The sequence below is a fragment of the Aythya fuligula genome, chromosome 4 (assembly GCF_009819795.1).
Source record: "Aythya fuligula isolate bAytFul2 chromosome 4, bAytFul2.pri, whole genome shotgun sequence".
Classification (NCBI taxonomy): domain Eukaryota; kingdom Metazoa; phylum Chordata; class Aves; order Anseriformes; family Anatidae; genus Aythya; species Aythya fuligula.
The window spans coordinates 6,817,688-6,844,398 of NC_045562.1; the positions used below are offsets into that span (position 1 = coordinate 6,817,688).

At 38.6% G+C, this 26,711-nt stretch overlaps 1 protein-coding gene across 1 annotated transcript; it reads left to right on the forward strand.

Moving 5' to 3' along the window:
• Positions 1-1,519: 1,519 nt before the first annotated feature.
• On the forward strand, positions 1,520-25,787 carry SLC39A8 (solute carrier family 39 member 8). The gene is made up of 8 exons (XM_032186193.1): positions 1,520-1,675; positions 8,499-8,667; positions 13,787-13,956; positions 14,500-14,622; positions 15,648-15,815; positions 21,052-21,259; positions 21,797-21,981; positions 25,112-25,787. Exons 1-8 carry the CDS (start codon positions 1,520-1,522, stop codon positions 25,256-25,258), a joined length of 1,326 nt encoding a protein of 441 aa, XP_032042084.1. The 3' UTR covers positions 25,259-25,787.
• Positions 25,788-26,711: the final 924 nt, after the last annotated feature.

The window sequence follows — 26,711 nt, forward strand, 5'->3', positions numbered from 1 at the left end:
CTGAGATGAACCAAGACCACGCCTGATGGATCTGTACGTACGTCATAAGGGTATACACAACATCTAAAGCATCCTTCAAGTGCTATATATACAGTGGGAAAGGTACATGACCTCCGGTCTTGTTTGGGGCTCTTCTGGCTCTTGTGGTCATTTTCAGCAAGAAACAGTTTAGAAACTTCTTTTAAAGTAGAGCAGTATGAATGCATCACTCCTTGAGGAAAAGGTTTGGCTGTCTCTCAAAAATAGAGTAGGATTTTCATTCTGTAGAGGATTGGCAAAAGAGAGTAATTCTTAATGGAATTATTCAGGAATTCCTTGAACTTTTCAGCATTATGCAAATATGGGCCTAAGAACTAATGCAAATATGAGTTTGCTTAATTACACTAATTTAAATTATCCTTTATATTTCTGTTACTGATTAAAAAGGAAGTCCTTAAAAAATAAAATGGTTTTGAAATTAATTCTTTGGCCCTGCACTATAGAACACTTACAAATCTTCTTGATGCACCAGCAGCCTGTTTTGATTTAGCTCTTTTTAGCCAGTTGGTGTTGTTTCCGCTTTATCTGCTGGTAGTAAGGAACTCTTCAAATACACAGAATACCTTCAAGTAATCGACTGCGAGCAGAGCTGTGTTTAGAAATAGGCATATTCAGTACAGGAGGCCCCAGTTCTGCTACTGGAAGAAGTATGTTGTGGTTCTGTCAATAGCAGCAGAAAACTTGTATTGTTTTTTTCTGGAAGACACCAAAAATGCCCCTGTAAATAGAGATTTTATAGGGGGGGAGGGTGGAGTGTCTTCAGGCACCGCTGTTGAACTAGGGTGATGGGGTCAGTCACTGGGAACAACTGGTGGCTACGTTGGGCTAGGGGCTGCTTAAGCCTCTACCAACCGAGTACCTGGGAAGCGTAAAAGTGCCTCAGCCCTTCAGGCTCTAAGGATGGGTTTAGTTCCTTCAGTAGCAGAACTTATGGGGTTGTAGTGCTCTGTGTTCTTCCAAAGAAGTTTATCCAAAGAAGTGACAGTGCCTGCAGTGTGGCGCTGATACCCACACCCCATGGCACGCGGCGTCAATTCTGCTTTCAGAAGATGTGGGACTGAGGAGCACTTCGGCTCATCCCCTTCAGCATAGTTCCACAGAGGTCTAAATAAGAATGTTTAAATCACCTTGCGTTAAAATATATATCGGGTATCGATTTGGAGACAGGTTAAATGGCGTAGGGGGCAGCTGGGGAATAACTTGCAGCGCTGCCTCCTGAGGGGGAGGTGGTGCGCGAGCTGCTGCCTGGGGTCAGTCACGCAGCTCCCCGCTTGCTTATTAAAAAAAGCCGAAATCCCCCACGTCTGGGTCAAACTGTACGGGGCCGGGACCTTTCAGGGGCGGCGTGCGGGGCCCGGCAGGTGCTCGACGGGGCCGGGCCGGAGCCCGCCCCCCGGGGAGGGGCCGCCCGCCTCCCCCGCCCCGCCGAGCCCTGGCCGGAGGGGCCGCGCTCCCGGCCGCACTCGCCCGCTCCCCGGAGATGCTCCCAAACGCCGCCGCCGCCGCTTTCTCCGCCGACGTGATCCTCGCCTTCGGCACCAACGGGAGCCTGTCGGCAGCCCAGCTCTCCGCCCTGCTCGGCCGCCAGACCGCCCCGCCGCCGTCCCAGCTGCTGCCCCAGCCGCAGCACAACCAGGTAGCGCCGAGGGCCGGCTCGCGGGGAGCGAGGAGACGGGGGCAAGGTCCGCGCTGCCCCCGGGCGAAGGTAGCGGCAGCGGGTTGACCTGCTCGCCCTGCCGGAGCTTCCCCCCGAAGGGTGCCCGGGCACATCTTCGGGGAAAGCGACGCCTGGGAGCGGAGGCTTGGCCGCTGCGGGCGTGGAGGAGTTTCCACAGTTGTTCGTGTCTCTCCAGTAAATCTCTGTGTCTCTTCGTCAATTCATCCAGTAAAAGCTGTTTAAAGTATTTATCTCGCTGCCTAAATCTGACCGGAATACTGCTTATTTTTTTCACGAAACTGTTTTGCTCTGTCTAGTGTCTCCAAAGAATACTCAGACCTCATTGCTGCTTTTAAATACTGCATCATTTCATATCTCCGGAGCGTCTTAGAGTGCCTTCCTTTCCCTGAATGGGAGTCCTAAGGCTGGCGGAAATTTCCCTATCATAAGTTCTGTCAGCCGTGGTAATTGAAAGGAAAACAGGGATGACTGCTCTGGTTTGGTTCAGCTCCTCGAGAAACAGAGGAGGCATGCTTCTAGGGACCACGAGGCGCTTTGCACTTATTTATTTATTTATTTTAACGTTTGGATTTATTTATTTTAACGTTTGGAGCAGTAGCTCTTCATCAGTAATGTAGACAAACCTTGGATAAACTCTATTTGTTTCAGAAACAGCGTGATTCTGATGTCTGTACCCTGACCAGGGGCTTAATTTGGAGTTAATGCCACCAAAATCAATGCGGTATTCAGTATAAGCGTGGCAATATTTCCCAGAGTCGCAGCTTCTCTTTCAGATTTCACAAACTGAACACTGTTCCAACACAGTGTATTTAAAAAATATATATATACAAACATTTCCTGCCACACACACTAAATACAAGTTTGCAGTGTTGAATATGGTTATGAAAAGAATCTTTCTTCAAAGGGGCTTAGAAATGAGCAGATTCCTGAGTCCTTCAGCTTTTCCCTCTGCAAAAGCACGTAGCCCTCGTACTCAGGCTGCAGAGGAAAAGAAAAATCCTCATTTTAATTACTGCCAATGCGTATTCCTTATAAAACACTTGAAATTTAACTGAAACATTTTATTTTTTAACAGGCCTGTTTTAGTTGTGTCCTTTTTGAAAGATATTTAGGGTACCATATTGAAACATGTATCTTTTGTTGAATTACTTGTATGTCTTGAAATTGACTTTACAGCTGCTCTATCATCGAGTACCATTTCAGCAAGTGCTCTTAACCTGCAGGCTCTCAATCCCTTGTAGGTGTTAAGTATATCAATGACTTTGGGCAGGTGCTGCACGCTAATGCGTACTCACACTAAGTAACTCGAGTGGCTGTTTTCAAACACTGCCTCATGCTTTGCGCTTACAAGCTCATAATTTAGAGGATCCACTGGTTATGGAAAGAAAGATGTAAAGTGGCCTAATCTAACTTTGTTGTAAGGCATCGGAGGCCTGAACTGTACTAAATCTCAATGGAGAAAAATAAATACCTCGTGTTTTTCAGGTAGGCTGGATCATCCATTGAGGCTGCACAGATATATGACTGTAGGAGGAAACAAGGTTTATCTCAGACTTTCAGTTCCTAACTTCAGTGTCCAGGGCTAGTGGGATGACTCCAGGCCCTTTCTTCCAGTGAAGATAACACGTCCCTGCTCTATCAAGAGTCCCTCATCCAAGCCTGAAGTCGTTTTTAGTGCAGAGCTGATCTGTAAGGAACAGGTGATAGCGTCCTTCAAAAACCAGAAGGAAGGAACAGTCTCAGTTAGTGTTGTCCCAGCACTGGTCTTTAGTGTAAGTGTTTCACTCAGATAAAAATTTCAGTAACCTTATTTATCTCCAAAGGTCCACCAGAAGCTGATCCATTTTCTTAAAAATTGAAAGTTTGGATGCGTGAGTCAGAAGAAGAGGGATGTCTGATTTCTGTTTTCCTTTGATATCGAGGTTGACTTGAAAAGATAAGGCAGAAGAAAAAATGCTTTAATTTGTTGATGATGGTGTTTGACCATATACTTGTGTAAAATTTTACAGGCATTTATGGTAACTTAAATTGTATGATGTCCATGAAGGCATGTATGTGTGTCTTACAGGACAAAAAATAACCAACAGTATTTTTGAATTTTAGAATTTTTGACTGATCTGTCTGCATTTCCTTATGTTTTAGTTTGTTTTTTTTTTTTTTTTTTTTTTTTTTAATTTCATTGAGCTTCTTTTGTAATTCTCTGTTTTGTGTTTGCATTTTCTTTGTTCTTCACTTTTTTTTTTTTTCCCTTTCTCTGTTATCACCTTTCCTTACTGTATAAGCTTAGACTTCCTTTCAGAGAAATAATAGTAACTGAGGAAACTCAAGTAATGGTCACTGCAGTTTTTTCACACTTTACTGTGGAATTCCAACACATTTTAGTCCTACGGATAGGTATAGAACTACTAACAATTTCTATGTAACAGATGATGGCATGTTTACTCGCTGTTCTACATTATTAGCAAGATGTAAAAACAAAGCTATATTTGATCTTCTGTCATCAGGTTCATTGTGGTATGATATTAATACATGTGTATGCTGGAGGTTTTAACTACGTGCCCAGAAGTTTTAGTCAAAAAATACAGGGAAAGTAAGTGGGCGTTGGAAAGAACGCCTGTTAATGTTGCCTTTATTTTATGCTTTGGGGTAGTCAGAAGGTGCTAAAATCGTACTCCAATTTCCTTCTTTGACTTTTCTAAAACTATATTTATGCTGAGCCTTTATGTTATGTCTGAATACTGTCTTAATGTAACATATTTTGTTTTTTATATCAAACATTTGGACAAAACAAAGTGAAAATCTTAGTGGTCAGCTATCACACGTTTTCACGTCACGATGAGTCGAAACAGTAACTTTGGTGGTTTGGATAAGCTAGAACTAGGTTAGTATCTGCTTTGATTTTTATTTTGTTTGTTTGTTTTGGTAGCATTTCACTCGTTCACTAGTGCTCCTTAGAAGAAGGATGAATGGCCTGACAGTGTGTGGCTTATGGTCTTGATCCAGCACCATGAGCTGACATTGCCAGGTCAGTGAGAAGATAAATAGGCTTTTCTGTTCTACCCCCAAAGTGTCTTATTGCTACAATATCTTCAGTGACTTTCAGCATTTATGGACGTTTTTCAGCTCCCCACATCAGGCTGCCTTAAACATGTTGGGGGGTGTGTGTGACATCCCTAAAGCGCGCAAAGGCACTCGGGCAGCTACACGTGGTTGGACTCTTTCTCATAAAGTGCTGGTTATTGAATGCATGGTTGTCTCCTAGCACCCAGTTCACACCTGGATAAGTGATAAAAAAAAAAAAGAAAAAAAAAAAAAGTATCACTGAATCAGCATTAAATGCTTTGATTTGTTAAAAGTAATTTGGGGAAGACATTAATTTGTCTTCATTTTGCCTCATCCAGGCTCAGGCTAAGTCAAAAAAATAATAGAAAAAAAAGGTAGATAGATATTCATGGCATTCCTTCTTTGCTGTTGTTACTGTGTGACCCACTGCTCAGCTCTGGTGCAGGCTAGGATAAGATTTAATCTGGCAACATCTAGAAACCACAGTGACAGGTTGCTGTTGGCATCTCAGTGCTTCACGCGTGCAATGCTACAGATAAAACAGGTAGAGCAAAGATAAGAATGTGGTACAAGGTCAGAAAAGGGAATGAAATGAAATGTTGATCCCATAGCATTTGTTATTAATTTTCTTGTTAGAGGTCTCCTTGCATTATTTTTGTCTGAGCAAGTTATCCCATCCTCTCCTGGAAAGAATGTGGTGAGCTTTGCATATGCTTTTCATTTATGTAGATATGTGATACTGGTGTGAAGAGAATCGAGATAGTTGGGCATCACTTTATGTCATTTACAATCTTAAAAGAAAATCCCATATTGGCCAACCATTTTTGGCAGCAGCTTACCATGAGAAAAGTAAACATTTAATTGAGTAACCGATTTTATGTTTTGTTTTGTTTTGTTTTTTTTTGTCTGAATACGTTGCAATGCTGCAAATTGTAGTGATTGAAGTCCTCTTTAATTGTGATAAAAGCATTTATTTATTATTATAATTATTTTTTAACAGTTCAGAGGCATGATCAGTTATATCTTCTTTGAAGATGTGAGTTCAACACTGGGTAACAGTCAGGTTGTGGCCAGGGCCAGTCCCTTCACCATAAGCAGTGTGACAAGGCTTACTAAATAGCAAGGAACGGATGGGATGGTAGACTTAATGAGCCAGGACATCATTCTCAGTCCCCTGTTCCATGAGGCTAGATTATCTTTTGGCTGAGGTTATCTGTCAGTCTTACAAAATAAATAGCTTGTGTTTTTACAGCAGTGTGCTTGTCTTAACATATTTATCCTGCAAAGATAAGTACAGAGTTTTGCAGTGTGCAAACATGAGTTGTTCCAATCCAAGGCTTCTAATAGATTGAATCTTTTAATTAATCCCTTAATTGTGCCAGGGAACTCACACAAGCTTGCTTTTCAGCACAAGGATGCGTGTAGGTGTTGCTGAGAGGATGAGGTGACTTATAACAATGAATCATTTTCAGGAATTGCTATCCTCTGGGTTTGTCCCCGATCTAAATAATAATAGTAATTAAACAAAATGCTGTTCCTTGTCCTCATATAAAAGCTCTCTTGTCTGGTGGTATTTCTTACATATTTGTTTGTATATAGCCAACGTTGTAAGTCTCGAGTTTTCTAATTCATGCTGTGCCTGAATAATATTTTCACTCCATAATCTGTTCTTTTTTTCAACCTACAACGTGGTTTGTATTTTTGTAAACTAATATTATTTTGTTAGTATTTTAAATTACTTGTCATCCATTCTATATTTCTAGGAAAGAGATGTTAAAGATCAATTCTCTTAGAGATAGCCATGTTACGAATCTCAGTGCATACTGGCTTGTTTTTCTATCAGCTTTTCACTGCAGACCGTTAGAAATGGCTGTGAGCCAGTAATACAAGAAGCACGGTATAGGAACTATTCCTATAGACCACAACTATCCTCTCTTTTTGTTTCATACTGGAAATATTAGCCACATATTTTACATTATTTCATAATGCAGAGTTAACAGTAAAATGATGAGACACAGAACCAGTTTAGAAAAACTCCAGAAGTTCATGTCTTGGGCTGTTAGAAACTCTCTTCAGTGATGATTTCTCTGTGCACTGCTTCCATTGAGATTAAATGGGTCAACGTGCTTTAAAACAAAAACAGAAATTGTTGCTATCAAGCTACATTTATTTTAGATAAATATATTTTTTAAAGATATATTGAGGCTTTGACATCAGTGTTGACACTGAAGGGTGATTCTATATCCACACTGCTTGTAAATCTCAGTTCAGGAAAACTTGTCAGTATATATTTCGGTCTTCAAGGTCTCGTGGTCTCAACAAAATTTAGACATTTGTTTAAGTTCAGGTGTGTATGTGAGCGCTCTCCTAGACTGGGTCATTCAAGAAGAAGGGTAGGAACATTCTGGACTTAATTTGGCTGAAGCCACTTGTATTGGCCTGAATGCTCTTTTCCTCCAGGCTAAATGAGAAATAGTCAAGTTAAAATGGTATGTGCATGCCTTTCACCTTGTGGACAGTAACATTTAATAGTGGAAACAGAGGCAGCTCTGAAATAAATGACATGCAGTTGCTTCGTCTTATCTCTAGAAGGAATGTGCTTTATAAATAATAATCCTGAATTATTGGAGGAGTGCTATGGAATCTGAAGGTAAAACTGAAAAGACCAGGGAGTGATCATTTGTTTACAATTTGTTAAGGCTTCCAGTGCTCTACTCCTGCATTCACACTATGACTCACTACAGTGAACGCTGTATCCTAAAAGCTTTTCTTCTTTTCTTGAGACTCATCCCTGGTTTGTGTTGTACATCAGCAAGCCAAACCACTTTTGTGTGCAGCCAAGAAAGAACAGTATTTGCTTATTGATCATTATAGGAAAACATGAATGCGAATAAATGGAAAGCGTTACATGAAAGACCTCTGTGGTATGGAACATTTCATATAAAAGTATTCAATTTTTCTGTGGAGATGTAGTTTAAGATATTTTATAGTTCAAGTATTTTGGCTTTTTGGTTGAAAATAACCAAGAGAGCAACCAGCCCTGTTCCCAGCCTGGTTTAGCACTGCTGTGTACATTCGTCCTTGACCCATTAGGTACTGACCCTGAGCTGAAGGCAAAGTGAAGATCCAGAGTAAGAGTGTCTCACAGGAATTCAGGATGGTCTTACAAAATAATCCTTGTTGCTAATAATTATTGCTGTAAAATGAATGAAAACATGTTGACTGCTTCCATTTGGACAATTTATGAACAGCTTGTTTGAGGAAATATGAAGCATTGCTGTGAAGTAGAAGCAGTCATATGAATAAGCAGTTGTGGAATTAACAATCATTTTCTGATGCTACTCTGACAGTAAGATTTTAAGTTTATCTGGTCTGTTCTTAAATGTAATTATTTTGTAATTACATGGAATTTTAACTATTTTGAAGCTATTTTTCCAAATATTTGACTGTCCTGGTTCATGGGGCGGGGGATTTGGAAATGTCAATGTAAAACATGTTTCATTGATTTGTGAGTTATCTTAAAATACTTCAAATCACTTTTGCTTCACATTAAACAATCACCATGTTTTCACATGCAGTGTCCAAACGGTGTGTATACCTCCTTGAAAATGTGTTACAGTATTTTCACGTTATAGATCTTGTGTTTCCTAGTGTGTGACTTGTTTTTTTGGTTTTATGTTATTGTATTAAGTTGGCAAAAAAACCCTTTTTGTTCTAGTGCTTGACTGGGGAGGAAATATTTTCTTTGCATGGAATACCGAACAACAGTCGTGTATCAGATACAGACTTCCCTACGATATGTCCTGCTGTTTTGCAACAGCTAATTTTTCACCCGTGTCATCATCAGGAAAACTTTGTGGATGCAACTAAACCACAGTCTTTACAAGGTCAGTTATATTATTTCATTTATACTGTGATTAGTGTGGGGGTTTCTGAGATAAATAGTAAGTATTTATCTATGCATAATAGGAATGCCTTGTTTAGGGGGATATAGTTATAAGGTGGGAACATAAGAGGGTGTTTCAGGTCACCAGGGTACATAAACAAATATCCTCTCTCTTGACCGTGATCTTTTCAAAATGCTTTAGGGAAAGGCCAGTAGATAGTTACCGAGTGATTCGTTCATTAGAGAAAATGTCTTTCTGACCTGTTTTGTTTGCACAGTAGTTTGTGCCCTGAGGCGTAAGGGCTCTCACTAATAGCTGGTTAATAGGAGAGAAAGTGGAAGTAGGAAAAGTTTGTGCAGATGGTTTGCAAGGGGCTGTATTTAAGTGGAATTATTTGCAATTGGATGTCAGGACACCAAGGAGGCCAGTGACTGCTCTTTTTCTGAGGAAAAGACTCACATTTTTCTGAACTCCCACTCTTGCCTTCTTGCAGTCTTCTGTGCTGCTCCCTCTACGTGGAACATCATCACATGCCTGAGTAACCTTAATCTTCCTTCCTCCTATTTTTCTCATTATTATTTTTATATTTATTGTGCACAGAACTGTACAGTGCAATAGACAATATAGGACAGGGATGAATCAACTGGATAATGAGGTCACTTGTTCCATTGATAAAGATCAAATTTGTTTATCATTTATTTATTTGACTTGGTGTCAAGTCATTATTCCCAGGGATTCAACTGACTTAAAGTTAAAAACTGGGATATTGGATGAGCAGATTCCCAGTGGTAGTAATTATTAGCAAAGGTACTGCAGTGTTTTTTGTAACTCTTGAAATTTTAGAATTAATAACACCCTGATTGTTGTAAGTGACAGTAGTCACTAAGAATTACACATCATTCCTAAAACTTACCTATGCCAGTGGATAATTTAAACTATATTTGATTAATCACAACCATGGCATATCAATTTACCAGGATGGTTTATACTATATGAAGGCACGTATTTTCAAGAAATTTACAATACCTTCACCACAGTGTAGAATCTTTTTTTGTTTGTTTGTTTGGTTTGGTTTTGTTCTGTGTGTTTGTGTGTGTGTGTTTAAGTATGGTGATGTGGAAAGCTTGCTCTGTAGTTGATTGCCTAAGCTAGTTAGACCACCCCTCCTATTTTTCTTTTATCCTGCCAGCTCAGAAGCAGTGTCCAGTAGCCAGATAAGCAAGGCAGTCTTTTCTCTGCCCCTCCCTTGGCTGCAGCATGAGAAATCTGCGAGGCCCATGCTTAGGGTATTTTAAACCCCAAACATATGAGGCTGTGACACACAGAGGTATCTGTTTTGAAGGGAGATTCACAGAAATGTCCCGTGCCAAACGGAGGCTTTACTGCAAATGTATCCTGCTGTTGTTGATTTATGTGTTGTCCCCTGCCCCATCACCAAATGAATCAGTATTGTGGCAGCATTTGGAGCAGCTGATTTCAGTTATTGCCCATGATGCAAAATCCTCAGAGCATGTTTCCAGCTTGGCTGATGTGAGTTTTCTGCTCAGGGACTCCCACACATTTAAGTGCTGTTAAGTCCCTGTTCTCCAAAACATGAACAGATAAGATATAAAGAAGAATTTAATACAGTGAGCTTTATGGGGCAGCTGCTTGCAATAATAATAATAAAAAAATGTTGTGGAAGCAGAGTAAAAGTTAAATGACAGTGTATAGCATGTCTTTTTTCCTTGGGGTTGTATATTGAATATCTAACCTAGCTGTCCTTAGGGGCACACTCATGTCCTTCCCTTTCTTTTTTTCCCTCTGAAATGTAATAGGGTGTAGTATAAAGGGGCATGAAATAGCTGGAAATGCCCAGTGGCATTTCTTTTGTCCAAGGCAAACAGAGTCTGTGTGGTCTGCTTGGCTTTTTCAGCAAGGTTTTAACACCCTGGTTTCTTCCTTTCCAGGAAAGGGCTCAGGAGGAGCCTGAGCTTGTCTCAGGAAGGCCCAGAGCAGTAGTCCCCACTTCTTGTGAGGAACTATACTGAGCAATGGTGTCCTGAGGAGGACTTGCTCTCCTGCCATTAATTTTTTGCATTTATCGTGCTTTGGCAGCTTGGTGGTCTCTTTGGTGGGGCCAGAGCTGTAGAGACAGAAAGCATAATGGTCATTGGCAAAAGCCATCCATGCCATCAGCCTCTGCATAGGCTGTGTGGCAGTGCTCGGCTCTGGAACATGAAGTCAGCCCAGCCAGCTCTCTGGGAGGGGGTGGATGCACTCAGGGAAAGCTTATTGGGGATGGAGCCCTAGTGAATCAACCCAATTTTAAGAGAGCAGTGCACACATGGTGTTGTGAAATACAGTCCATAATGCAGCAGTGAAGCAACTTTGGCAGCATTGGTTATCTTGGAATTGTATCACTTTCATTAGTTTGTTTGTTTCTTTTCTATTTGTGGTGTTTTTCTTGCAGCACCAATTCCCATAACTGTATAATTGGGGTAATCATTTTTTTAACCATTATTATTTACAATTGCACTTCAGGTCAACAGCACTTTCCTGGAGAACATACAAGAAAAATCTTAGATTTATTTTATTCCTTCAAAAGATTTATTAGTTTAAACTAGTCCTGATACTACTGAGGTTCACTGTGGGATCTGTGGAAGGCCTAGGATGGAGAACAATTCATTCCTTCATCGTCTGATGTTGTTTGATTACGTATTTTAATTCTTCCTTGCTCTTCCACTTTGGGTAAATGAATAAAAAAATAAAATATCAATATGCTAAATCCCAAAGACTTTGAGCCATCCAGATTAGGCCAGATTTTCAAAAATAAAATGCATCTGCCTTCTGGCCTCACTAATCTCTGGTAAATTAGGAAGAAGAAGGGCTTTGTTGGTTGCTGCTGTTGTGACAAAAGGGGGTACTACATACCAGTGGATTTATTTGCAAACACAGGTCCTTCAGTACACTGGGACATGTTCCACTGCATTAAGCATACAAAATGATGAAAGGTGTATCATTTATAGCATGTACTGCAAGTTAAGTGTCCCAGTACGTGCTGCTGTTCTGAACAAAGAGTGCCGGTATGAACGTTAAAGCAAGTGCTGTTGTGAGAACTTCTGTCGGCATTTGGCAATGACCTGTTTTTCTGTGCTTGCTTTAAAGCTCCATTCTCCTATCATTCTTGTCACCCACTGATTTATATGTACCATTTGCGAATTTATCCTCTTTGTCTTTTGTTGTAGAAAGTAGTAGTGGGGATTTTTAATCAAAATTTTTGAAACTTGTTCTGATTTCCTGTGTCTGCAGCAAGGTAATTTGGGCATATGCACTAAGTACTTCATATTTTATATATATATACATACACACACACATGTATTTTAACTCAATTTGAAACGTGTATTTTGGACAGGGTAAATGTGTAGGAGTTACCTGTATGTTAAACTGAGAGCCTCCTGCTTGTATGGTAATCCCAAACTGCAAACAGCCTCTGTGACTCATGATGACACTGGAACCCCATTTGTTTACCGTAGACTTGATTTCAGAAATGCATTCACAAGCGTAGTTATCTTTTATTGTAATGGAAGTTATGCTCCTGAGTAGCTTAGTGGATCTAACCATATCTAGTTGTATGTTTTTCCTCCTCTCTCTGTCTCTCAGAAATGGCAAGTGAATGTTTTGGTTGGCATTGGCACACCTCTTGCAAATGCCTTAAATGCTTCTAATGCTTTCTGTTCTTCCTGTTCTTGACACAATATAAAGTTCGTCACAAACGAAAATGTGTCCCTGTGCAAACAAAGCACAGCAATCCAAGTTGCAGGTGATGAATCTGGTTTAGTGTGTTTGCTGACAACGTGTTACGGGAAAGTTGGGCTGCAGATTGCAATCTGATCCCTTTCTGCTACGCAGAAAGGAATTTACGGTAACTTCTCTGTGTACATATGGCAAACCTGATAATGAGGCTGTTGGATGGATGCAGCTTTCTGGATTAAACCAAACTGTTCTCATATATCCAACATTGTGTTGGCTTTGCTTTTAATTTGTGTTGGATTTTTATAGACAACCTGTCTATGTGGATATCTTTGTGATTCTGCGGCCTCACTTGAGGCAGCGGTGCAGGCTTTTTCAGTGCAACCTTTAAAGCTTTTTTGTACTCACAGGGATTTGAGATGTAACTGGGTAAAACAGTGGACATGCACAGAGGCAAAACTTTTTGATACTTGTAAAAAAACAACAGCAAAACTCTCAGAACCTGTAGTTTAGATGCCAGAATAATTATGGTATTTTACGATATATTACCATATAAATCCTGGTGTCTGAACTCTGAAAATCTGAGACAATGCTTATGGTGAAAGAAGCTAAATTATGGCCAAACTGGGTGCATATGCCACTTCTTAAATAAATAGATAAACAAAAATATTCCTCCTTTGTGCCCATCTTTTTGAACCCAGAACTTCTCTTTTGTATGTTTTCATTTCTCTACTGTAATAGCCTCAACTGTCAGCTATCTTCCACCTCATATGTGTGATAAGTAGTGATGGGCAGTGTTTTCAACAAAGCAGAAGTACTTTGAACTGTAGGAAGAGTGATAGGTGATAGATTTTCTGTTCCCATGGTGATAGGAACAGAAAGTTACCACCTCAAGATGATTTGAAGGAGTCATCCTTTATCAGGAAGGATTTTTGGGTATAGGACAGCCAAGACAGCGAACTTTGTATTTTGGAGTTGTTCAGGAGTAAATGACAATTGGACCTGCAACCCTGAGACCAGCAACAAGATTTGTCATAAGCCTATGCTATAGCTACCTTGAATATTGGCTTAAGCTTTAGTTCTCAATTTTCAGCGACTGTAGAGAGAGATGATTTATACTAACAGCAGATAGACTATCTGAGATATTAAAAACTGAAACCGGGCTCGTATGTGGTCCCAAACAGTATTTCTGCATATTTCCCCTCTGTGGGTATACGTCTTAAATATCAGTGCGTATTTAAGGTTTTATATTTGTAGAGTATAATTTCAAGTAAGGAAAAAAGTATTTTTCTCAATTCCATGCCAATTCAGATGTTAGAAAAATCAAAAGCAGCCTTAAATGGATTTTATACTAAAATATTTTATATTTCTGTTTGTTTATCCACAGTTTGGGGATTTGGGTTCCTGGCTGTGACTATCATTAACTTGGCATCACTCCTGGGATTGATTTTAACTCCTCTCTTAAAAAAGTCATATTTCCCCAAGATTCTAACCTACTTTGTGGGCTTGGCCATCGGTACTCTCTTTTCTAATGCAGTTTTCCAACTCATTCCAGAGGTAAGCAATGGGAATTGTTATTTGCTTTGTAAAATCATTTCTAAAGTGTATTAATTCCAGAAGCTCGCTCCAGTGGAGATGTGAGTGTGTGGGTTGTAATCCCCCAAGAATTGTAGGTGTACACTAGTGCCGCTGGCTGCCACCTCTGTCTGGGTGAGCAGAGCCATCAAGTTCTGCGTATAGCTGCGACATGGGAAAGGCTAAGGGCTATTTTGCCTTTAGACAGAAAGAGGAACACATGGGGTAAAATTCTAGTGAGGTTTTAATGGGCTACAGTTTAGACTTCCTCGCCTTGCAATAATTACTATGTTCTGCATGTAAAATTGTACTGTATTAAAACACTGCTGACATTTAATCTAAGTTAAAAAAAAGAAATAAATGTGTCAGGGTCAGGATCTCTCATAACTTCAGCCTCATTGAAACTCCTGGCTGGTAGACGGTCCGTACTTTTGAGGAGTATTTGTGTGTGGTCAGGGAATTTGTTTTTATGGAAATGTACTAAGATTACAGACTAATTCACATTGCTTTTGTCTTCAATGTTAGGCGTTTGGATTTGACCCCAAAGTAGATAACTATATCGAGAAAGCCGTTGCTGTGTTTGGTGGATTCTATATTCTCTTCTTTGTGGAAAGGATTCTGAAAGTGATATTGAAGATCTATAACCAGGTAATGAAAGGTGTCACTAACTGCAAGCCTTACCTTAAAGTACCTGATACATTTTATGAGATTCTTGATAGTATATATTTTTTTTTCTGAGGATTTCAGCCTTACCAAGTGTTCTGATACATCTGTTTAAAATCCATATGGAGAGGGAAAGCAAGTTCACTTTTTTGAGGGAGTCACAGGCAGAGCTGGGAATAGAATCCAGATGTGAGTGTGGTCTGCTGTCACTGGCATATGCTCTAGCTGCTCTCAAGGGCCAAATCTTCCCTGTGCTAGCTAAACACATCAGCAAAAAGTGGAAATAAGTAAAAGCTGAAGAGAATGGGAGTCTGCCTCTGAAGCTCCTATTTGGACAGGAGAAATTGATGTGACGTGTTATCTTCTTATTCATCTGTGAAGTGTAATTTACCAGCACTGACAGTGCCTGAATCTCACCTGCAGTAACTGGCTCTTTGTTTCCCCATGCTCTGCTACACAGACCTGCTTTAGAGACCCTTTAATTATCCATATTGTGCAATATGGTTAATCAGCTCTGCTTAAACCAGGGCCCATACATCTGAGGACTTCCTTGCTGTGTGCTCACATGAGTGAGACTGAATTTGTCTCAGACAAAGGCCTCTCAGACTTTCTGGAACTCTCTACTCTTGTCTTGCCAAGAAAACTGTCCAGTGTTCTTACTCTTATCTCACTTAGCTGGACTTTTCCAAGCTGGTCCTCATATTGAAGGTTGTGAAGATTCAACTGTTTTATAGGAAGGTATAAAAATGGTAAATTCCAACAATTCTAATTAGCTGGAAAGAAGAGATGCTTAGATAGGAGGGGAACTTTGATAACTTTGGAGTTCATTTAAAAACTTAAGTATTAAAATGTTGATTGCTATTTAAACATTCACTTGGTGTTGAAAGAAATGCAGCATGAATATGCTCCCTGCGTTTTCCTTTTTGGTCTGTATTTCTTATTTTTATTTATTTATTTATTTATTTTGCTTTTGTTTTAATGAGCTACTTGTTTGTGAATTTGTCACCTAGACTGGCCATAACGACTTAGGACATGGTGAACAGAATCAATGTCAGGATAAGGCTAACCCACACAAACCACCGTCATCCAGCAACGGGGTGACCTGTTATGCAAACTCAGCCGTCATAGAGAACAATGGAAATCTTGGTTTTGACAGCATCAGTGTGGTCTCAGCACAGGTAAGAAACTTGTGTCTGTTTGTTTATTTTATTCCTGCCTATTATATAAGCATATCTGGGGAAGGGTTCATATGAATTTTTATTACTTTTGTCAAGTTTTTGTAAATTTTTAGCTTATAACTTGCTTGAGCCCTATGAAAAGATGTGTTACTTTTGGGCAAGCTTACAAAATCTGAATGCTGGATTCGATTGCTGAACAATTATAAGAGCTAGTAGTTATCAGCGTAGGGATGAGTAGGACAGAGATAAATATTTAATCTGTTAATTTTGATCTCGTTACTGTTTTGTTTAAAGTGTGTGATAGTGTGTTTTAATGTTACATGATCCATATTGTGCTCCTGACTACATCCAGCCTTAAGTTGGAGAATGTGGTTCCTTTGAATCTATGAGTAATGAATAAAACTGATACAGTAAGCAGTATATTGTGATCACTGGTTGTGCTAGTCCAATGTATTTGGACATGGTGGGAATTACAGAAGTAATAGGTTGAGACAGTGGCTGTTCCTCCTGGTTGAAGTAATGTCTTCTTTCCAATTTGTTCTCTGTATTTGTGTTTATCGCTCTACTACAAATCCGACCTCCTTCTGCCAGAAAAGAAAATCGAGATGGGAAGAAAAAGTTGGTGTGCTTCTTTACTCTTTTCCCTGTCCCTTATTTAAAAACAATGTGGAAAAACAATAATTATCTGATGGCTAAGGAAGATTTTTCGCAGTAAAGATTTCTGTTTTACTACCTGCACTCTTCACCCAGAAAGGTGTTTGTGGGGGCGCGTTGAGGAACAGGAGAGGAAGCAGGACAAAGGCCCTAATTCTCAAATAGAGAATATGGGAGTTCTGCATTGAACCTGCAGGCTCACAGGACACTTGATACCCACAGTTTAAAGTACCAAAATTGTACTTCTCCTTACTTTAGAAATGTTATGGAGTGCAGGTGTTGTAAAGATTAGGAGAAACAGGGGTGATAGCTAAAACTGCGTGGGCACCGAAAGGAAAATCATATTTTGAGTATCCATAAACTGTATTTTGTAGATTTAGAACACATACAAAACCTCCACTGTCTGTGGAGACGGTCCTTTCTAGTAGCACAGTATTATATTTCTGCCCTGTTTACCAGAAGTTTTATCTGGACTTGTTCCGTTATTGCATTTTGGCCAGTCGTGTCCTTACATGTAACGTAAAGATAACAAAATCATATCACATATATTATAATAATAAAGTGTGGCTATCTAGTATTTATTTATAGCAACTAGGTTGCTTGTAGTGCTCACGATCATAAATTATTGTAGGTCATTTCAAGATCCTTTGTAGAATACTCATATATTTCCTTTTGCGTGCAGTCTTGACTTTAAGTTTTACAAAGGTTCTTCCTCTGCAGGTATTGCATTTATGAAAATTCATGCTTTCTATTCTTTCTTGCTTTCCATTTCTCCAGAGCTAGAAAGAGAATACATTTTATTAAAATCTTCTGACTGTAGCACAGTAAAATTCACTCTGGAGTCAAGATTGGCTGGAAGGGAGATGGCTGTAGGATAAATCCCAGGGTGGCAGATAACCCACTGTTGATATGGGAGGTAGCAAAGAAAGCTGTCATTACATTTTTTTCCTCCTTCAGGCAGTTTTAAAGGGGCCAGCGTACCCTTCAGAGTCATCAGGGAGGAGCTAGGGTACTACTAAGAGGGTAGGTATGAATTAAGTTTTACACACATTTGATATTTATGGGGGATCCACGTGGGGTAAGTCAAGATATGCATAGAATCTTAACATGTCCTCGTAATTTAAAGCTCAGTAAAGAGGGCAACAACAGTGAAGACAGAAAGCATCCTGTAGGGTGGTGGCTGGAGTCTGTGCAAGAGTGTGGTAGCTGTTTTCAACCATGGAGATGCAACCTTCTTTTCTCTTTTAATGCCTGCCAGAGTGAATGTAAATGTTTAATTAGTTGCATACTTTTAAATTTCACTTGCAGCAGTAACTGCAACCTTGGAAACCTCTTTTGTGCTGCCCCAGAATTTGTACCTACTACGCATTGAAATGAAACAGCTTGACAACAGTAACTTTTAAGAAAAGTTACTTCAGAGACAAATTGCGGAAAATGCCTGTAGTCTCAAGCACACAATGTTGGAGTTGTTAGGGAACACCAAAAGGCACCTTTTATCTTTTTTTTTTTTTCAAGAGCAAAACTTTTTCATTCCAGTGCTTACTCTTTTGCCTGTATGAAGGAAAATGTTATCAACAGGGTGGAGTTGCTCTGTCCTGACTCCTATTGGGTTTTCCACTGATGTGCAGAATATAAACTCTTTATTTTCTGCAAGCATTTAACAGATTGGGGTTCTTGTTCTTGTCTGAGGGAGTCACAGATGGATTAGAAAGAGCAACGGTACCCTGAGGTAATGAAATAAGATGAAATAAGAGAAGTCTCTCTATCATTTCTCTTACATTTGGGAACAAAGGAGAAGCCATTGCTTTTAAAGAAAAAATATATTCAGAAGAGCAAAAATACCAAGGTTATCTTTTGTTTTACCATCAATTGTGGTGATGCAAATAATACCGCAGTAGTAATTAATAAAAATCTGACCTGATAGACCAGTTGAGTGTTCCAGAGCTCCTTAGCTGGCATCTCTCCTGTAACATCTCCTGAAGTACCTGTGGTGGCTTCACACTGATGGCCAACTGAACACCACGTCACTCTCGCACTCCCTCTCCTCAAAGGATGGGAAAAAAAGGCTTACAAGTTGAGATAAGGATAATTTAATTAAAGGGAAAAGAAAGAGGGGGGAGGAAAAAAAAAAAGCTACATGGAAGCAAAGACAGAAAACAATTATTTTCTGCTTCCCATTAGCAGGTGATGTTCACCCACATCTTGGGGAGCAGGCCTCTGTACATGTTGCAGTTTTTTGGGAGCACGGACATTTTCATAATGAGAGCCCACCCTTTCTACTTTCCCTTTCTGAGCTTTTATTGACGAGTGTAACACCATAGGGTGTGGAACATCCCTTTGGTCAGTTTAGGTCAGCTGCCTGGTGGTGTCCCCTCCCCACCTACTGACTTCAGGGGGGGTTGGAGAAAGTCTTGATGCTGTGCCAACACTGCTCAGCAATAGATGAAACATTGGTGTGCTATCAGGGCTGTTCTAGCTTCAAGTGCAGAGCACAATGTCTTATTCCAGCCAGACCCAGTACAGTATCATGACAAAGAGGAAACAGTCCAGTAGAGCCAGGGATTGATAATTTTTGCTTCAGAATTCTATATATTTTTATAAGGTAAATTTATCAGTAGTCTGCCTTATCTTGAGCATTAAGAATATGTATTAGTCATTTGTCTATGACTATAGATCATATGCCCAATGATATTCATGGGCATATGACATTCATTGGGCATATGATCTAGTAAAGTTCAGGACGTGAACGCAGACAAGCAATGTCCTTGTACTTCATATGGTTTCCAAAAGAAGTTGCGACATTATCTAAGGTAGATTACAGGCAAGAATTATTTATTATACCTTAAAGCTACACAGTAAATGGCTGTTAGATGTGTATACATATAATAGAAGCCTCTCAGAATCTGATTCCTAGTTTTTAAGCTACAATTTTCTCTGAAGTTTGAAATACTGTATCAAGGAAGTAGTTTTAGAAGTAAGTCAATACTGTTTTCCTTATTTAATTGCAGTTACTTACAAACAAAAACAACACAACAAACCAACAACCAAAACCATAGATAACCCAAACCTAGCCTGGTCAGTTCTGATCTTGATGAGTTCAACAGATACTCTTCTTCTTCTTACTCAATATCATCTTCTTACTCAATAAATATCATCTTCTTACTTAATCTTCATTGTGCCACTACTTAACCATGGACTTACTAGCTACAGATTCCAAGTAATGTAGTAGACTTCAGACTGGGAAATCCCTAATCTGAACTTTTGTCCTGTTCCAAGGCAGCTCCAACATACACGTATATGTTATGTCAGATAAGAGTCTGGTGAGCAAAGCATGAGACGGATCTCGTTGCTCTGTCATTAAAGATTTTGTGACCACTTATTAATCGTTATATTTCCTTAAAGTTCAAACTTCACTTGTCTGGTAGTACTTACATTTGATATGATAAAGTTAAAACCATTTCTAATGTTCCTTGGAAAAAATTCTTGGAATTATCTTTTTGACCCATTGATAGAAAGGAAAGAGGTATTCCTCTACATCCTTCTCTTACAAGAAGAAAGGTGTTTAAATATGTCTGAGTAAACAGATATATATTACTATTTATGTATTCTGGTAGTAAACACTAGTTAATGCCTTATATGCAAATCCTTTTTTATTTTTTTTTCCAATGCTATTATGCTTGCAAATATAATTTAACCACAATATCTCTGTGTACAGAAATTTATCAGAATGGAACATTAGGATTTTTATAGTGGAAATTAGTTTGTACTCCCAGCTGAAATGGCAGTTCCTTTTATCTTCGTCAAATTTCTCATTATTTCATGACACCAGATGTATAAATTACTTCCATGTCTGGTAGGAATTATTGAGAGCCTTGGCATGATTGTGCATTGCAGTTTGATATTAGCCAGTTCCAGTTGTGCACTGAGCTCTCAACTCCCACAGTCAGAACTAGCCACTGCTGTTCTTAAACATGCACTTGGTAAAAACTGATTTCACTAGCTGGACTTAACTGTCACTGCTCAAAATAAGAAATAAAATTAGAGGACTACCTGGATGCATGTCTGGATTCCCATGTAGGTGTCTGTTGCTGTGGTGGTGGCTGTGTCTTTACGAGCATGATGTACATACAGGCATCGTGTAATTTATCCAGGTCTGTTTCAGGTAGGAAGTACGGATGCTGTCAATCACAATGATCAAATCCTCTCCACTGTACATGCTTAATAGAGGTGGCTGAGGAGGCTGTGAGGAGCCTTATCAACCCTTGGCAGTCTCGTAATCTGGGAGAGACACTGCCAGAGAGACATTCAGACATTGTGGTCTGAATTGCTTTCGGTCTCAGCTGAAGGGCATTCAGCTAAAGCTTTGTAGTCAGAAGGTGACTGGGCCCTTCACTTTTCAGTTGTTGAAACAAAATATTTGCTGCTGCTGCCTGTGCCCTCTGCCTCTTGGACCAAGCAATTTGTTTTCTTAATGTAATTGTGCTTTATTTTTTACTCAGCATTTGATTAAAGCCAGAACTGTGTTTCATTGACTTCTTTATTCAGTGTTTTATGTAATTGCTTTATTGTGTTGTTTTTCCAGGAGGAAGTAACCCAAAGCAAGTTATGTAAATGTCTCCGTGGGCACCCACTGTCAAAGATTGGAACCATTGCTTGGATGGTAACACTGAGTGATGCCGTACACAATTTCATAGATGGTTTGGCAATTGGTGCTTCTTTCACTTTGTCTCCTTTACAAGGGCTGAGTACCTCCATAGCCATCTTGTGCGAAGAGTTTCCTCATGAGCTGGGTAAGGAACTTAATTCAACACATTGTTTTTGACAAAAATTACTGTAGGAGGTTGTGCTTGCAGAAACTTGGCATGGATTGAAAAGAAGTTTAGACAAATGAATAGAAAAAGCACTCATCAAAAAGTTACCAAGTACCATAATACACATCTAGCCCAAGAAGTTCCTGAGTGCAGATGGATGGAAACTAGGAATGTATATTAGATAGGTATTAATTGCCCTGTTCATACATACTTTTGTATGTGCTTTTTTTTTTTTTTTTTTTTTTTTTAATTTTGCTCACTGTGGGTAGTCCTGTGTTCTCAAGCTCTTAGCTATGTTGTGCATCACCTACTTGCTTTAGAATGTTTCAGTTATCTTATTGTTAGAGGGAAATACTCATCATTTACTTGCATGAGGAAAACCAGCAGTGGGATATAAGCTGTATACGAATAATGTCTTTTTCTTTAGACTTCCATTGAAAAAAAAAAATCATAATATCATTTGCTGAAGATGGTTTTCTCATTTTAATTTTTTCTTTCTCTTTTCTCTCTTTTTAGGGGATTTTGTCATCTTGCTTAGTGCAGGAATGAGTACTCGGCAGGCTCTGTTTTTCAACTTTCTGTCTGCGTGTTCCTGTTATATTGGGATGGCTTTCGGTATATTAGTAGGCAACAACTTTGCTCCTAACATCATCTTTGCAGTAGCTGGTGGAATGTTCCTGTATATCTCTCTGGCAGATATGGTGAGAACGAATTTCATTTTCAGTTATTTAGTTTTCTGCAAGAAAGTAAAGACTGCAGTAACAGTTTCTCTGGTAGAATTTAATATTTTTGTCTCTCTCCTGCCAGATTCATCTACATCTTATTATTAGACGTTAAGTAATCAATTATAACCTTAATGAAGGTGCACAAATAATTATGCTTATTCATTAAATGTGAAAGCCTGGTAGGGCTGGTCAGATTATTGCTGAAAATGAGTTTTAAAGAAAGAGAAGCTTTTCATGAGTTTGGGCCGGTTTCATTCAAGAGTGAAAAGTGTTTAAATACTTTGTTTCAGCATTTTAAGAAGTGGCAGAGCATTTCACATTATTGTTATTAAATGTATTGTTGAGGGATTTCTTGAAACAGCAAAGATCCCATGGCTTGCTGTAGCTGAGCAAACCAAGCTACCAGGGCAACTATGAGAAGCTCCCATGACAGTGTTCCCACATCGCCCAATTGAGGAATTCAGAAAAATATTGTTGCCAGCAGCTGGCTTCAAAGACAAGGTCTATGTGACTGCTAATCACAAGGGGGTTGTTTTCTTGCAGGTGGGGTTGTTTTCTTGTAGTTGTTTGTCTGAGTGCTTTTGACCAATAATCTTGTGTGAAACACTGTCTGCCCCTGTTAAGTTCACTATAAAAGTCAGGCTATTCGGGCCTGATAAATAAAATAAAATGGAGCATGATCTGACCCTACTGGTGTCTGTCGTGCTTTCAGCCGTGCTTCCTGCAACAATGAATCATTTGTCTTTTCAGAAATCATCTTCTAAAAGAAAAGCAGAAAAAATAAGTAAAATTAAACTAAAAATTCTTTAAGAGTTGAATGGAATATGTTATGTAACTTCAGCAATAATTTTGGAATTGTTTAGGTGAAAACCCTGACTTAAACTCCAATACTGTTTAAATTAAACAGTACCAGCCCCAGTTTCTTTGTCCAGACTTTAAAAAAAAAAAAAAAAAAAAAAAAAAAAAAAAAAAGTGATCTGTTAAACTTCATTCAAAACTGAGTTTTTTTGTTTTGTTTTTGAAAGTATATTAGAAAACATAAGGCAAAGAAATAGTGCTAAATTCTAGATCAGGTTTAGATGTTGGGAATTTAATCTGGCTTCATCAGGCAGTCAGCAATATTCTATAAATTCCTTACAATGATGTTTTATCTCAAAATGAAAGAGAATTTACAAGAGTTTAAAGCTTTATTATATTTAATTCCAGTGTTGTAAGATCAGATAAATCTGTAATAAATAAATAAATAATATATATATATATAAATAAATAAAAATAAAATAAAAAAATAATTCTGTTTCCACCTGTCATATTAGAATCCATTCCGAGTGTAGAACCAGAGTGAGGCCTGAATTTGAAAAGATTTGAGCCCCCAGTTTGGTTCTACATGCATTTAAGAACTCTTACATGCTTATAAGGACTATTACATTAAATGCTAATGTAGTTGAGATAATAACGTAGGATTTCATAAGTAGTAATCTTAGAGTTAAATGAACAATATAAATAGCTTCTTTTACAAATTTGCAGTACCTTAATTGCTAATGCTGTTCATTTGCTTTCACTCTCTTATAATAAATAGTAGTGCACTCAACTATGATGTGCAAAACTCATGGCATAAATTTAGAGTGGCTCATCGTAAAATTGTTCTAATTAAATCCATCAAAGTAGGTAACATTCTTTTCTTTGTATCTCTTGTTCTGCACTCTCTCTCTCCCCTCCCTTCCACCATCTGTCTCCTCTCCTGCATCTCTTTCTCTAGGTTTTTCGATTGAATCAGCTACCTGTCTCAACTTTTCTCCCCCTGAGAAGTCTGAAATAGGGTATGCAAGTGCTCTGTACAGAGATTTGCCTTTCCACTTTCTGGTCTGCTTGTAGAAGCAGGTAGGATTAATTAGAATGTCCTTTCCCTTTTCTTTTTGCTGTTCTGTTTTCCTCCCTTCTTCTCCTGAACTCCTGGTGCAGTCCAGCCTCTGTGTCAGTAAGATAACCGTGTGATGAAGCTGTGGGTATGTGAGAATGTGTACGCTGAGGTGTGTGAGCACACATGAGCCTTGCTGTATGGCATGAAGCTAATCTGGTTTGTTGTTGTCTTTGCCTCTTGTGCAAGAGGATCACAGAGCTGTGGAATGATTTCTGGGAAGGTTTGGCCACTTCCCATTTACCTTAATCTGTTCTTCAAGAATTGCATTGGCTTCGACAGTTCTTTTTGTCTTATGAGATCAAAGATAAAGCTTCTGAGTCATTCAAACAGAAGGCTTCTAAACTGAGACTGAACTTTAGAGTCTTTGTTGCACGCTGACTATACTACTCTCGCCACAACAGAAGAGTTTAAAGCTTACTTATGTTTGTCAAAGTCAACTACAGTTGACTTTATCTGCCACGAACACATACCCTGAATTGCCCCATGCTAATGGAGACTTTTATCACCAGTGCTCATCTGCCACCACCTCCACTGGCTCTCAGACGAAGTATCTTTGTTCCTGCAATGAACAGTCATCCTTTGCTATTATGGTGCCATTATGACACCTGTTATGGAAGGAAGAATCCCTTCATCACACCCTAACAAAATATTGCGTATATTGCTACCAGTTTCACAACATTCCTATTCTTTCTTCCTTGCTTTATCACTACCTCATCAGCCCAACAGACCTTCTGTTTGTAACAGGTTTCTTATTTCTGAGGGGCTGTTTGTGTTTTCAGCTTCACCTCTTTTGCTTATAAATAAAGTGGAAGAATCCTAATCTTCCATTTCCTGATTGAGGATTTCTCTGTCTGTGTTAGTGAAGAAAGAAACACAATATTTAGCAATACAAGGGCAGCTGCTCCTAGCAACATACAGACCAACAGTTGGACCCAAATTAAAAAGAGGAAATCTGCATGAGAGCCAAAAAGGTGATATTGCAGCAGAGGAAATCAAAACACCATTTCAATTTTCCATTCTTGATGAAATAGTTTTCAGGATAACTAGGGAGATTTGTTCTGTGACTGCCTTCACCTGCTGTTAGTTCTAATACTCAGTTCAAAGCAGCGATGTTTGTTGTTAAATGGTCTAAGTTACACACGCTACCACAAGATGGCAATACTTACCTAAAATTATGCCTTTTTCCAGTTCCCAGAGATGAATGATATGCTGAGAGAGAAAGTGACAGGAAGAAAGATGGATCTTACATTCTTCCTTATTCAGAACGCTGGTTTACTAACGGGGTTTGCTGCTATACTGTTGATTACCTTGTACGCAGGAAATATTCAGCTGTGATAATGGAAGTGAAAATGGAATCGGTATTGAAGGCATCAAATAAACTACGAATGGAAGACACTTGAAATCCATAAAGGGACATTCATTCAATCTTCTTGGTTTTGAAGCATTGACAAGTCTTCTTCCCCCATTCCAAATGCAGGAAATTCTTTTAGGACTTTCAGTTAATCCAAATACTAGGAGCTGTTGACTTTTATACTCTACTAGGGAACCGATTCTCATATTTGTGTTTCTACTTACAATCATCAGACATACCTGAACTGTTATAGAGAAAGGGTGTTACTTGGCCAGTAGAAGTAGGCAGTACATGCAAGTACATGCAACTCAGACCAAATGAAAGCTGAGGTCTTCAAGGAAGATTCTCATTTAAAAGAAAATAATGAAGTCTCATATCCTTTTTAAACTGTGATGAAAGCAAGCAGTTTCAAAGCTGGTTAATTTTCATGACTTCTGTTGCAGGATTTGCCTGTGTAATATTCCCTTCCCCCATCCAAAAAAAAAAAAAAAAAAACTATTTCAAAGTAGGTACTAATGAAGCTAAGATTTTTAATTACTAATTAACACTGGAAGGAAAGATACCAGTTACTGCTTTTGATCTTTTCTCTTTATGTGTGCACTAGGGAATTGTTGATTTATTTTGAGAACCACTTTTTTTAATTAGAGGGAACCTGTGTTAAAATTATGACAATTTATCAACTCCATAATGTTTTAGAAACATTGAGTATTTTAAAATTTTTCAAGTATTTTATATTCTATGAAAACAATCTTGTTTTACATACAAGTTCCACAGATATTCCTCTTAAAAGTCAGTATTTTGGGTTAAAATTTTGAAAGGATGTATTGTTAGTTGTACAAAGTGGAACTTAAAGGAAAAACTGCTAAAATCAACATTCCAGGAAACTTTTTTTTTTTTTTTTTGTAATTTCAATAGTTTTCTTGTGTGCAGTTGGGTGAAAGTTAAGCATTAATAAAATGTACAAACTTTTATTGCAATCTGTTGCATATGAACTTTCTGAAGTCATGCTTATATGTTTGAATTCTTCTGAAATAAACAATTTAGCTACTCTGCTGTTGTAAGATGTGTGCAAGGAAATTCATGCAAATATATCCTATTTCACTCACTGCTAAGTTTTGAAAGAAGTGTTACTATTCTGTAGTCAATTACTTTCATTTGCATTGTTTTTTATGGAAGCTTTCCAACTTGAAGGAAAATACAATTACATAATGTATTTCTTGCCAGTCAAAAGGGACAAATCCTTTATTTTTTATTTCACTATTAAAATATATTTTCTATAAGGTAAATGATTTATATAAAGTTTTATTTGAATCGTATCTTTAATTATGTTAGAAAAAATAACTTTCTAAATGCCTTGTTGATTAAAAAAAGGCATTTTTTAAGGGAAACTATACAGGAATAGTAAATTATACTTAAGTTAAAATGTGTTATAATCTT